The sequence below is a fragment of the Equus caballus genome, chromosome 10 (genome assembly GCF_041296265.1).
Source record: "Equus caballus isolate H_3958 breed thoroughbred chromosome 10, TB-T2T, whole genome shotgun sequence".
NCBI classification, from domain to species: domain Eukaryota; kingdom Metazoa; phylum Chordata; class Mammalia; order Perissodactyla; family Equidae; genus Equus; species Equus caballus.
Window position 1 is genome coordinate 83,559,483 of NC_091693.1, and position 14,102 is coordinate 83,573,584.

General features: G+C 42.1%; 1 protein-coding gene across 8 annotated transcripts in view; it reads right to left on the minus strand.

Moving 5' to 3' along the window:
* The window catches only part of ARHGAP18 (Rho GTPase activating protein 18), a 171,741-nt gene that overhangs the window by 64,072 nt on the left and 93,567 nt on the right, over window positions 1-14,102 (minus strand). Inside the window, exons 1-2 of one of the 8 annotated variants that reach the window (XM_014734844.3) lie at window positions 10,413-10,489; window positions 10,201-10,286 (exon numbers count right to left, since the gene is read on the minus strand). The exons of 6 other annotated variants lie outside the window; for them this stretch is intronic. In XM_014734844.3, coding sequence (XP_014590330.1) covers window positions 10,201-10,208 — 8 coding nt within the window. In that variant the 5' untranslated portion in view covers window positions 10,209-10,286; window positions 10,413-10,489. Of the gene's footprint in view, window positions 1-10,200; window positions 10,287-10,412; window positions 10,503-14,102 lie in introns of those variants that run through there. One more of the 8 variants, XM_023651056.2, reaches the window with a different exon arrangement.

A 14,102-nucleotide genomic window follows, 5' to 3' on the forward strand; every position in this document is an offset into this window, starting at 1 on the left:
TAAAAAATAAATAAAGTCACTGAACATCACTGAATAGCACGTTGCAGTCTTCGCAGAGTGTCCACCCAATTTTGACACACAGCAAAGCAATGAGCAAATAAACTGATTATCCTGTATTTACCCAACATTGCCTAAGCAAAACTGAGAAGAGAAGCCCATTGGTGGTGACACTGTTGAGGGCTAGCTTTGAAAACTTCACTTTATCCATTTTTACAGGAAACTATGGCGAAACCGATTCATATGCGAACATCACTAAAAGAATGGGGATACAGGCAGTGACCACCACCAGGTCTAGCAGCAAGAAAGGAGAAAAGGCGCAAGACAGCAAGGCATGTGGAAGAGTCAGGAGGCAGCCAAGACAAGCTGGAAATACTCCCTTCCCTTTTCGATACAGACACAGAGCACAAAAGGGGCAATTATGGGCTATCACTGGCCACCAGCATAGGTCTTGCCATTTAGAGCTGTGGCTCTGGGTAGCAGTGAGATCCTCTTTGTTTCTGAGCTCCCCAAATCTCTCTCAGGAAGCAGTTTTTCTTCCTCAATTGGAGAGACCATTCAACAAGTAGTCAGATGGGAGCCAGGGGGTCTTAATGTGAAAATCATCTTCCAAGACGAGGGTGGAGGAATCGGCAGTGGGGCTCTGACATAAAAGATCAAGATCCTGGAACACTGGTTCAGAGCATACCAAACTGAGTTTGCATATACACATCACTCAATTATCTGTCACCATGTCTTGCATCCACCTGACATCCTGTACCTGCAACTTCATCTCCAAAACTCTTTCCTTTTCTTGTCCTGGTTAGTTGAAGAGGCACCTGGAGATTAAATATCAGCAGCCACTTTGCATTCTGAGCATAGGCTCTCCGGTTGGATTTGTTTTCCAGTGGCCATTACTCAATTTTATATCTTGCTCCCTTTCCCCTGGGGGTTGGAATAAAGAAAGACATTTCCTCGCTTCTTCAGTCTCCCCACAGCCTTTACCACATCCTGCACCGTGACGCTCTGCTGCATCTCTCGACTATGCTGTGTGTTCCTTGGGGCAAATATCTGTGGTTTTTTAAACCTGGGTATCATTGGGTTCAGCAAACTGCTCACACAGCAGATGATTGTGAATTCTTCAATTATTAATTACTGAATTATTGCTGCCTCTAAACCAACCTCCTTTTAATTTCTAACATCTTCTTTATTTAACCGCACAAAACTACAAAGGAATAAGACCAGGACATGAGAAATAGACAGTAAAGGAATCAGTCATCAGGAAACTCTAAAAGGCAATTAACAGGTCATTGTTCTATGTCTCTGTAACTCTTACGTGTTTAGTCTGAGAGTAGGCTTCCTTATGAGGGAATAGAAATACACAAAAGAAAACGCTGATTTCACATCAGACTGTACTTAAGATTAGTCACAAACAAGCACTGGCTTTCAGTTTGTTAAGCATACATTCCCTGGTTCCATCCTGTCAATTCTATCTCTAAAAGACATTTCAAAATATTGGTTGAATGTCTACTATATGTGGGGCACCTTATCAGAGATGTCTGTTCGAGCAAGCTGTTCAAATCTTCATCATGAGATAGAATATAAAGGACACTAACACTAGGTATGGGTGGAACTTCCCAATTCCTCACTGAACTAGCGGCCTAGACAATTCTCCAGCACAGGCCCCCGGGTCATGACCTCTGCTTTAGCTTGTCTCTAACACGCTCCAGGCCCTGCTGCGGTTCACCATTCCTTCCTCAGTAAGAATTTCACTTCCCCTCTGGCTGCCCTGCTACCCATTCACCTCTACCCCATGCCCGCTCAACCCATCATTTCTGTAGATTGAGACCAGTAATTTGAGGTCACCTCCATAGCCCATCTGGGGATCCCTCCCTCTCCCTGGTCTGTTTCTCACAGTCCTGGGTTTGCCTGAAGCCCTTTCACAGGTCCATTATTAAGGCTGTTCTTCCCTGAGATGGAGTCCAGTCACCTCACCACAACTGTCTAATACCTGGTTCCTGTTTCACAACAGTCATGTGGCTTCAAAGGTAGTTCTCAGAGTCCAAAATTTTCATCAACCTTTTATCCATTTGTTCTTATTGCTCTGGGTAAATCAAACGTTTTGCCTCTTCCGTTTCAAAGCCGCACTCCTCTTTTCTTTCTGAGGAATCCATCAAGTTTTCAGTGCATTTTCAGAGGTGAAATGAAGACAAAGATTCACCAATGAAGATCAAAAGTCTTCCCTCTTCCCTGATATTCTTGAACTCATCATTCAAAAGGCCCCACCATGCCTTCTATTAGCTCAGAATCTCCTCATTACAGTTTACCAACGTGACTTAAACACACATTGATACACACAGATACATTTACACTAATGTGCAAGTCTCTCGCACACAAGACTCAACAATGCACTTTGAGATCTGGGATCCAGGAGAGACGTTTAACTGTTGGCCAGGAATTTTATTCTTGGTGCTGACTGACCACAATTTGACAAATTACAATTTTCTGATATCCCCCTCCAGTTCATGAAGTTGGTTGCTACTGATTCATAATGCCTGCCATTGCACAAGTACTAAGAAAATATCTGTTGATATAACACAAAACTTCACACATTAATATTTTCAAATTTAATGATGGAATAGAATTAAATATAATATTGGTTTTCCTTATTGCCTGTGGCAAAACTGTAGCCCTTCATAACACTTTTACATACATATTAACATCAACTTTCCAATGCTAATAAAAACATGAACACAAGACAAAGCTAGATTTTAAAAAACCGTTCAAGGGTCTAACCTGGTGGCACAGTGGTTAAGTATGCAAACTCCACTTTGGTGGCCCAGAGTTAACAGTTTTAGAACCCAGGCACAGACCTATGCACCATTCATCAAGCCACGCTGTGGTGGCATCCCACACACAAAATGGAGAAAGACTGTCACAGATGTTAGCTCAGCAACAATCTCCCTCAAGCAAAAAGAGGAAGATGGGCAACAGATGTTAGCTCGGGGCCAATCTTCCTCAAAAAAAAAAACAAAAAATCCCCGAAAACCTCTTTGATACTAACTAGAGCTAAATACATGGGTATATTATGGAAGAGATGTGGGCATTATTATTAAACTCTTCTTGGTTCTCTGTGATTATTTATTGCAACAAGGTAGAGCAACCATCTCATATCTCAGTGGGGCTATAGGGGTAAAAACCACCCTTCCACCGGCCAGCAGAAGGAAGGCCGGACACCAGAAGAAAATTGTGAAAGTGCAAGGCTATCTGTGTTTATGTTACACCATGAAAAGGAAGAGGATATTCATACATTCTTTCAAAGTAATGCTGGTGAATAGTAAGAGTAGAACAACTGCAAAGAGCAGCAACAGCGTGGCAGATGCCTGGAGAGGGAAAAAGAAAGCTACTCCACTTAGGCTGCAGTGTAATTTCACAGATAGCTACAAATGACCTTCAAATAATGCTTGCCCCGTAAGTACTGAAGGCCAGGAAGTATTTTTATAAGCCAGGTGCTAAAAGTCAGCTCTATTGAGGAGATGGAGAGGGTGGAGAAATAATTTCCAGCTAATCAAATAATTTAGCCAAGCTTAGAAACAATTCATCCATGTGTTCTCCACTAAGCGTCTGCGGCAGTCAGTTACAGAGTAGACTATGTGAATATTACAGGGCAACTTTTCCCTTTTTAAATGAGATTATCTAAGCCTACTTTTTTCTTAGTATGTTTTAGAATCTGTGCTGACTCAACACAAGATAGGTGTGAATGCAAGTAGCCTAAAAGATGCATGAAACATAAAATAAGAACATGGGGATCCAAAGGCAGTTTCCAGTTGTCAAGTACTGCTTGAGGGTGGGAACTTGAAGCTCAACATTTGAAGGAAAAAAGAAAACAAAACAGAAATCCCACAAAAACAAGTGTTCTCAGTAAACACCACTGAGCTCGTTTTAGAGGACAGGAACAGGGCTCAGAGTGCAGTGAGACCTAATGTGACCATGAGGGATGGGCAAGGGTTTTACAGGAAGGAATTACAGGAACCTGCAGGGGGTGAGGGAGGAAATGCAGAAGGTAAAGAAAAAGGAGTTTAATGATAAAACACAACGAATGCTATTCCTTAGCATTACCTTATCATCTAGCATAGTTATGGGCACACCAAGCTCTGGTAAATGCCACCTACAGGCACATCAAATTCTGGGAGGATTAAATTCCCCAAACAGGAAGTTTATGAACCTGTCCTAGTTTAATTTTTATTCTTGTCATCTTAGGAATCCTAAGTCTCTAGCTCTTCACCAGTCTTCTGTTAGCCTACTGTTTACCTCTTGCCTTAATGGGGCAGCAAAATTCCCACTTAACCAAAAGCAATATGGCATCTGGTTCCAAAATGCCATTCCACCTGGGAATCTGAGACAGGCTAAGAAGTCCACAAGAAGTTAATGCCCTTGAGAGTTCTCTCCCTAGTCACAGCCAAGGCTGTTGGCACTCAGTAAAAGCTGATGCTTACTCCATGTCCAACTCAAGGATTTCCATCCCTAGTCTTCCATCCTTCTTGCTCTCCTCTACTTTCCCCATTGCTCCATATCTGGAGTCTCCTTTCTGCCCATTCCCCACAAAGAAACAAGCCAGACTGATTATTTCTATTTTTTTTCCAAAAGGTCACTGCTGGATCGCCTTCCTGAGCTCCATAAAGCACTGGCCAAGGCTCCCACGACCTCACATCCCAGCCAGGTCGCGCACCCATGCCTCTCCTTGCCAGGAAAAAGAGGTGGAAGAAAGAACTGTTGTTTCAGGAAGTTAACAGTGCAGAAGAGATTAGCCAGTGGGCTACTGAATAGGGAACAGAGCCTCTAGAGACCAGAATAGAGTCTAGGTTCCAAGAGGAGAAGAAAGGACTGGAGGATGTAGTGTCCCCCAGGGCAGAAGGCAGTATTTGTGTAGTGGGCACCAAAGCCACAGTCAAAGTGTATGAAGGCATCAAAGATGAACTTCCTTTACTATCATGCTGCGCTAAGTCTTCAGAAAGACCTAAGTTGTCATATACTCTATGGTCAAGATCTAAGACTAAGAACTTTGTTCCGTTGTTTTTATTTTTTTTTAACTCAAGTGTTTGAGAGCCAACTCTTAAGGGTTCCCACCTCATAAAGAACTTTAGTTATTTGCTGAAGCTGGTTCTATAAAGCAAAATGCACAGCTTTTAGAAGAAATATTTGTGAAACTCTAAGCATATGCTAACCAATCTAATGCAGGAATGTTAATTTCTTAATCTAATAGTTTTGTGAATAGAAAGTTTCAGTGAACAACAATGCGACATTTATTCATTGGTCTTCATTATGGATATTGGTTGGAATTCCAGATTTAAGCTTTATTTTCAAAAATCATTGTGGTTGTGGTTTGACAATAAAGTTAACCCACATAACGAACTATACCTTCCATTTCAGGTAATGAAGTGGACACTGGAAACAACAGTGGAATTGGAATGAAATCGATACTTCAATATGTTGGTGGAGTGATGCTATAGAGATTGGGTTCTTGCTTGTTAATAGTAAACAGATTAACTAAGTTGTGATTCATACATTCATTCAACAAATAGTGACTCCTCATTAATTGCAAGGAACTACACATGCTGATGTCCAAAGTCCAAAGAAGCACAGGGCTTTACCTCTGACTCCGGAGAGTCCACATTCTAATAGAGGAGATAAACCATGTAGGAAAACAACAATCCAGGGCTTCACACTGGATGAGAGGTACAGACAGTGTGTGCTGCCACGCTCACTTCCAGTTAAACAGAGGTAGATGCAGATGCCAGAACGTGTAAAAAACGTTTGTAGCACAGTAAGAGGAGGTAATAAGGGAGATTCCAGTCTCTTGCTATACCTCATTCTAATTTTATAAAGCCCTCCCCAGAGCCAACAATGTCTTCCTGTTATTTGATTCAACTTTACTTCCCTCTAATTTAAGCCCATTTCCTCTGAGCAAATAAAGAATTAATCAGTGTCCTCTTTATATTAACCCTTTTGCTGGGAATAGTTTTAAGTCAGTCCTGTATCATACCTTGAATGGGCCAATGAATATCATTCCTTTACTTTTCCCTCCTAGGCTTTAAAAAGGAGTGTCTTACAAATATACTCATTAGTACACATTATTAATAGCATCGGACTCATGAAGAACTAGCTACAGGTAACCGCATATCATCCTTGTTCTGAAATTTTCCTTTTGGGTGTTTTTCAGATTGGCTCTTGCTCTACAAGTGAAACCTTCAAGCTGATGTTGATTTTAGAAACAAGTACCTGTTCAGGCCCACGTGGGTGGTCCTTGGCACACACACCAAAGTTAGAAACCTAATCACAATGTTTTTTCTTCCTCACTGAGGAAGTGAGCCCTGTTATTAATTGCTTTCTATGGTTCTGCTTTCTTTTTCAAAAAGCCTTTGCTGATCATTTGCATTAATATTATGCTAATAAAATTAAGGGGATGCTAACTAATTCAGTCTCTTCAGTAGTAAGTAAGGATCAGAGAAAGAGAGGTAATTTGCATATTTTCATGATTGGAGTGAATTGGCATTTAAATATTCATCATCATTTCTGAAGAAAAATAATAATACATGTTGGGCCAGCCTGGGCAGAAGTAATTTCTCCAGTGGAACCATCTAAAACCCAAGTATTTCAAGAGATATTTTCTCTGCTTCTAAGCATGGCTCTCAAATGACAAGGACGAGCATTCAAACACAGGGCAACCATCTGCATCATAAATACATTTCAGTTCCTCTCTGCAGAAGGAATTCATTTACTGTGGAAGGCCATTCACTTCCACTTCTGAGTGCTTATTCCTCAAAAAGCTTCCAAGAATTGTGAGAACAATGATTAAAAGAGGATCTTTCCATCTGCGCTGCATTAGGGCTGCAAGACAGCCCCTCCTGCAGAAACAGCTTTTGCATAATTCATTGTGCCATTTTAAACCCTAATCAGCGAATTGCAATAAGGCATGGAATGAGGACGGAGGAGGGAACAGAGACTGATACTAACGGACTACCTCCTAAGCATGCACCTACCCCTCACTTTGGGCTCCTGCTCCGTGAATCACAGTATACATACCCTCACCTTATTTCCAGAAGGTTCCACTCACGCCTGAAGTGCCATCATCATTCTAAGGCCATACTAATGTTCCATGAGAAAGTATTTCTTAGGTTATTATCATAGGAGAGTATAGGAAAGATTCTACTGGGAGATGGAGGAACTTGGCCTATCTCCAGCTCTACTATTCATTGTGAGCATGACAGACACATTCACCCTACAAAGGACAATACCTCAAGTCTCTTCCAATTCTAAAAGTTATATAACTAATGTGTTCACCCTGATTTTTCACCTATAAAGCCTTAATTTGCCCTGCCACTTTGCCTTACTGTAGATGGTGGGGGGAAGGGCCTCTCTGGGTCCCCACTTCACCCCTCAACTATAGCAGCTTTGCTTTGACTTGCTATTTGGAGATCCATTTAAGAATGCACTGGAAAGGATCCTGTGACTACAGAAAATTAGAAAAACAACTGCCTTAGATATCTCAAGTTTAAAAAAAAAAGCTTTTAAAGCTACAGAATCCTTAAATTTTAAAGACTGAAAAACTAATTAGCCAGAAGGTTTTAATGATGGTAGGCAACCTAGACGATTTTGAAGCAGCAACAGCAGTGAGAAACAACGAGGGAGGCAGAGTTGAGGAAGAGGAATGTAAATTTTATATTAAAATTCCTCCCTCTCCATCTCTTATTGCTCCCTAGGGCATGGTAAAAACAAACAAACAAACACATTTTGAGTTTTATATTTACAGCCGACATCCATGTATGGGCGACATCCAGTAACGTTCCTGAGATTTATTTGGTAGTTCAGTAACAGTTGGGAGAATCATCTCAAAAGACACTGCAACTTGAAGAACTAAGTTCAGTGGCACTATCTTCTCATAAATGATTTTATTTTTAAATCAATAACTCATAATAATTGAAAACTTAACCCTAAACATCAAATGCTTGACAGAATCTTAGCACTATTTAGGGGGTGGCAGGAAACCTTCCTGAGTTGTTTTGAATGTGACAGTAAATTGCTATCTAATTAAAATAAAGGACGAACCACAAAAGTAATTTAAAATTTTCTAGTAGCCACTTTAAAAACGAGACAAGTAAAAAATTAACGAGACAATAAAAAGAGACAAGTAAAATTAATTTTAATAGTATACTTAGCCCAATATACCCAAAGTATTATCACTGCAACCCATAATCAATATAAAAATTATTAATGAGATTCTTTACTTTATTCCTCTAAGTCTTCAAAATCCTGTAACTTGCAACTGCATTACCACTCAGTTTGGACCATCCCCGTTTCAAATGCTCAGCTGCCACAGGGGGCTGTTGGCCACTTGGTTGACAGCGCAGCTGCAGTATGAGTGAGGAGGTAGGCAGGTTCTCCTTGTATAGGCCAATACATACAAAGGACGTAATGTCCTCCTACCGTCAACCTGCAAAAGTCAGTGCCTGTTTGTCTATGGGCTATTTGTTCTTTCACTGACTCAGCAAATATTGAATGAAAACCTCCCTTACTCTACATGTTAAACTATGGGATGCAGATATACTTCAAAGAAGTTGGCCTAGAACTGGGTAGGCAACAAAGACAAGTCCCACGAACTTCAATATAATATTGTAAGTGGTAACTGCTAGGGAGCCATAGATCAGGGAAGTCACAAGCTTTAGGGAGGAGACCTGGTAAATGCTTCACAGAAGTGGTATGAGCTGGATTTGGAAGACTGAGTAGGATTCTGCTAGGCAGATGAGAAAAGCATTCAAGGCAGTGGCAACTATATGAGCCACAGAGAAGACAGAGAAGCATGTACAGTGAGTTTCCGGAACTGCGAGTGGCCTGATGGAGACAGACCGCACTGATTTCCAGGGAGGTGTGAAGCCTTGGGGAAGACAGGTGGTGTCAGGCATCGAGGAAAAAGAGCTAGAGCCAAATTGTGCACGACGTTGCCTGTCATACTGAGACACTTGGAACGCAACAGTGGAAGGTTTTTTAACAAGCAAACGTCACTACCAAATTAGTGTTTAAGAAACGTAACCTCAGAAGTATAAATACTGAGACAACCTGGAGCTATGCTGCTCTGGAGTTAGGGGATCGCTAGAGCCGATGGGGATCTCAATGCGGAGGGACTGGTAGAAACAGAGGTGAATGGACAAATTCAAGATGCTTTTCCCAAGTAGACTCAAAAATCCTTTGGTGACCAGTTAGATAGAATGGATGAAGGAAACAGAAAAAGCCAAGATGATTCCACAGTCTGTTCTTGGATGGGAGGGTAGACGGCAGTCATAAACTTGGAAATAGAATACAGAACAAAGAGGAGGTTTGACAGAGAACATGAGGAGTTCAGTTTGGACCTGCTGATGAGTTCGAAATATGTTAGCAATCCTTGGGTGACATCAGGATCCCTGCAGCTCACATCATCTTATACAAGATTCATTTGTCCACCTCTGTGCCTTCATCAATGGTCATTTGGGTACAAGCTGTGTTTCCTGGACCAGCATCGAGCTCATCAGAAAAACAGAATCACAGACCCCACCCAGACAATGCTGAATCTCAATCTGCATTTTACCAAAATTCCCAGGTGACACCTACGCACATTCAAGTCAGAGAAGAACTGCTGGGAGTATTTGAAAATCTTCATCAGGAACTCATGAAAGGTACCGACGAGAGGGCGGATAATTTTGGAAGTCATCAGTATCTACATGAGAGTTACAACTCTGGGAGTGAAAGAGAGCTTACTCACAGAAAAGAACTTGAAACAGGATGAAAGCATCTGCATGGTGAGGTGGTGGCTGCATGTTTGGAATTAAATAAAGAACCAGCATAAAGGTAAACACTGGCTCTCTCTCGTTAAGTGCACTAAATAAAAACTGAACCAAGAAGAAAAGGAGGAAAAGGAAGCAAAACCTTTAACAATAATGACAGAACCACAATGGCACATCCACATAAGCTGTAAAGAACTTCTATTTCTGATTAAGATAAACTCACATTAATTTCCTGAATATTCAAGGATGCTGAACAACAAACATGTTTGCTAAAAAACAAACTTGATGTGAGGGGAGGCAGAATTAAATGGAAATTTAGAGGCCACTGCTTGCTGGGGCAGAGGTAACCAGAACGTGGGAGATCAGAAGGCCTGGGTGCTGGCTGGCTTCACCAGACAGGGCATCTCACCTCTCCATGCCAGTTTCCTCAGCTGTATACTGAGCGGGCTTGAGAACAAGATAGTCTCTTCGAAGGGGATTTCCAGCTGTGGCTGCCTATGATTTAAATTGGTAGTAAAGTGAGATTCATTTGTTGCCTCCAAATGCTCCCTGACGATAGCATGAAGAATGTTCCATTTCCCACCCTCAGCCCATCCCAACCACCTCATCCCACCAGCTTACCCACGAACAACTTTTCTGAAGTTGCGTTCAGAATCCAACAGCTGTTTAGAGCTGGTTTCAAGTCCACCAGGCAGGCTTCTGTGTCCTGTGTTTCCCAGGTGACACTGACATCACTGCCTGGTGTTGCCACGCACACACCCAGAATGCAGAGGCCTTGCAACCAAGAACCCCTCCCAATACCCAGGCAAACTGCTGCTCCCTGAGGCATAAGACCCTTCAAATGCTTCTTGCTGGATGCCAAATGATTAAAAACCATTGTGCATAATTACCATTCCATGTAAAAGCCTTAAAATAGTTTTTCAAACTTGGTTTTACTGCAGGTCACAGAAGCAAAGCCAGGAATAGCAAGCTGTGCTTTTATATGGGGAATAGTGCACATGAATACAAATATGGCAGAAGATGAAAGCGCAGCAGACCAGGACAGGCTGCTCTTTGAGTGGAGACGGCAGCCCAGTCTGAAGGGTCCGACAGGGCACGATGCCTACTTCTCGGCCCCTTGAAACAAATACTCAGTGTAATCCCGCCCTCTCCTTTTGAAGTGGGTGCAATTTGTCCACTGTCATCCTCTTGCCTTAAACTATGCTCCAATATGGACCTGGAGAGGTGTTTTCGTTCTTCCAGTGCAGATGCCCTTCACATTAGCACATGAAAGCCACTAAAGCATCTTCTTGCGTAAGAAACTCTTCCCTCCACAGCCAAGTTGCATCAGATGGTCTCCTTCAAATGATACCAAATCCACCTGAGCAAGCCTTCTTCGTGTTTCTCAGGCACATATCCAAAAGTTAGCTTGTTAGTTAACATCAGGAAGCCTACAGCCCACATCCGTCTCACACAAGATTCATTTATCTTTACCTCTGCACCTTTGTCAAGGGGTACCATTCAAACACAAAGAGGCACACTAACCCTGCCAACTTTTAATCCCAACAAATCTCAGTTCCTACAAAGAAATTTTAAAGCCTCAAACCTGCTGGGAAAGGGAGGAAATTCTCATGCTGCATTTCAAGTGTAAACGTTAATTAAATTTTCACTATCTATGCCACACAGTGGCTCCATCACAAGAATGAAAGGAGCATCTGATAATTCACCAGGAACAATGACCACAACAACAAGACTATGAAGTAGTCACTACTATTATCCCTACCCTAAGAATGAGGAAACTGAGGCTTAGAGAAGTAAATCAACAAGTCCAGGACAGCCACAACACAACCCAGGCCATGTAGCCCCAGAACCCATGCTCTTAGCCTCTACCTGATAAAAGGTTTCAAAACCTGTTCTCAGAAAGTATTATTCAAGATATGATGGGTCTCAGAGCTGGAGCTACTCTAGAGATCACTACATCAAATCATTCTCTACTTGTCTGAGCCTCACAGCGGGGTCAGGAGAGGAACAGCAGCAAATTCACTCTAATTATCAACGTGCTAAATGACATCGTGATACATACAAACAGTCCAATCCCTGTCTTTCCCTGACAACACAGGCCTTTTCTTCTTTTAGAGACAAATTAAAGAGCCAGTTCAAGTCCTGCACAAAATCCACCCCTTGTCTCCTAGGCCTCATAAAGTCTAGTCCTTAATTATTCAAATTCGAATATGGCAGAGCAGAAAAATAGGGTGATCCGCCCAGCGACATACAGGTAGTTAACAGCTACACCAAATTTCTAAGAAGGTCCCTGATTCTCAGTCAGTAAATAGCATAACCAAGTACCTTCCACTAGGACAGATGGTATTATGACAGAGAAAACATTACTCTTCAACTTTATCACCAGGGTAATAAAGACAGGCAATAAATACTCTTTTATGGATACTTATTTTCCTACCTTGAACTTTGACAGCCCAACCCACCGATCCTTTGACTAGTCTAAAGAACAATTAGCCACAGTGATACCACTTTACATATTCTCCAGCAGATTCCCACCTACCGAAACTTACTCCTTTGGAAAGAAAAGATCTGTTAATAGGAAGACTTCAGCAGTCACCAACTGGGACCCTGCAATCTAGATCTGGCTGGCAGAAATGTTTACTTTGGCCAGCAGGGCGTTTTAACATTTTTTGATTGGCTTACCACATTTTTCTCTTATAACTTGTTTCCCTGTGCAGGCATCAGCTGCTGAGGGGCCGGCTCCTTTGAATGGGGGATATGCTTCCAGTTTGCCATAACTCCCACCAGGCCCACCTGAGTGTGACACTATCTGCTGGTCCCTGAGGCCATCTGGTTTGTAGTCTCTGCTTTACTGCATTAAAATTATGGCATTAAAATAGCATGGCCCACTATTTCAAACCCACCACCAATATGGGAATTCTGCATCAAAATAGGACTCCCTTGACCAAGAAGAAAGTGAATGCCACAGGGTGTAGGGGGAGAGGATTGAAGTGGGAGACTGGGTATTTTAATTCTAGTCCTTCCTCGGTGGGTAAATAGTGGTATTAGTTTGATCTAGTCACTTAACCTCAATGGATCATGGTTCTTTCCTCATTTGTAAAACAGTAAAGTTCAACTGGCTACTTAAGGATTTTTTTCCAACTAAAAAATCCTATAAAGTATCTCTTACTCTAATCTCGTACCAATACAGGAATTTTCCCGGACAGAGGGACATTAGGGAAGAGGGGAACACAAAGGATTTTAGGAATCACATAGACTAGAATTTGATACATGGTTCCAACATTTTCCGTGACATAGTAGACAACTTATCTAAAACCCTTGGAGCCTCAGTCTCCCCACATTAATTCATTTACTCAAAATGATTTATGGAGCATGTACTACGTATCAGGTAGCTTCTCAGTGCTGGGGATCCAGCAGTGAACAAAACAAAGTCCCTGATCTCCGGAAGCTGGCATTCTTGTGGTCAGGAGACAGAAAAGAAGCAGAAATATTTATAGTGACGAGAGTTATGAAAATCAATTCAGTGGGTTAAGAGGATGGGCGAGGGGAGGCGGGATTATTAGCCATGGGAAGAGAGGACCTCTCTGATAAGACATTTGAGCAGAAACCTGAATGAAGAGAGGGTTGGAGGAGGTTTAGCCAGGCAGATAGCTGGGTATAAATGGTTCCAGACAAAACACCCAGGAGTTGTAAAAATTTCATGATGTGACCAGCAGAACTGAGAGTCATTGTGATGAGCTGCCTTCCTGCCCACCTCTTCCCTCCCACCCTTCCCTCCTCTAAACGTGTGTGGTCTTCAGGATCTACCGTCTGCCTTTACATCAGCACCAAACATATCAAAGCAAAGCAGACCTCACCTTTAATTCCTTGTTCTAACCAATGACAGTCTACATCTGTCAAATCCTATGTTGATACTCAAGTAAGAGAGCCAAATCCTTCCTCAACTGTGTCTTGAGAAAGATCCCTTTGTAACAAAGTACTCCAAAGTACATACAGGTAGTTCATGTTTATGATCTGCTCTCCTTGGAGGGTAGGCGGCAGAGCCGAGGTTAAGATGACAGTCTCCATGTCAGAGAAGCCTGGATCACATCCCAGCTCTCTGCTTGTTGCCTGTATGACCTTGGTCAAGTCACTTAGCCTCTCTGCATCTCATTTTTTTCACCTGTGAATTGGACACCAACACCATTACCTCCTTTCAGAGTTGTGGTGAGATTTGAATGAGCTTATGTCCATAAGACACATGGAACTTTCTTGGCACTGAGGAAAGAGCCCAGTGACATGTATCAATTTCTATCAGGGCTTTTGATTGCA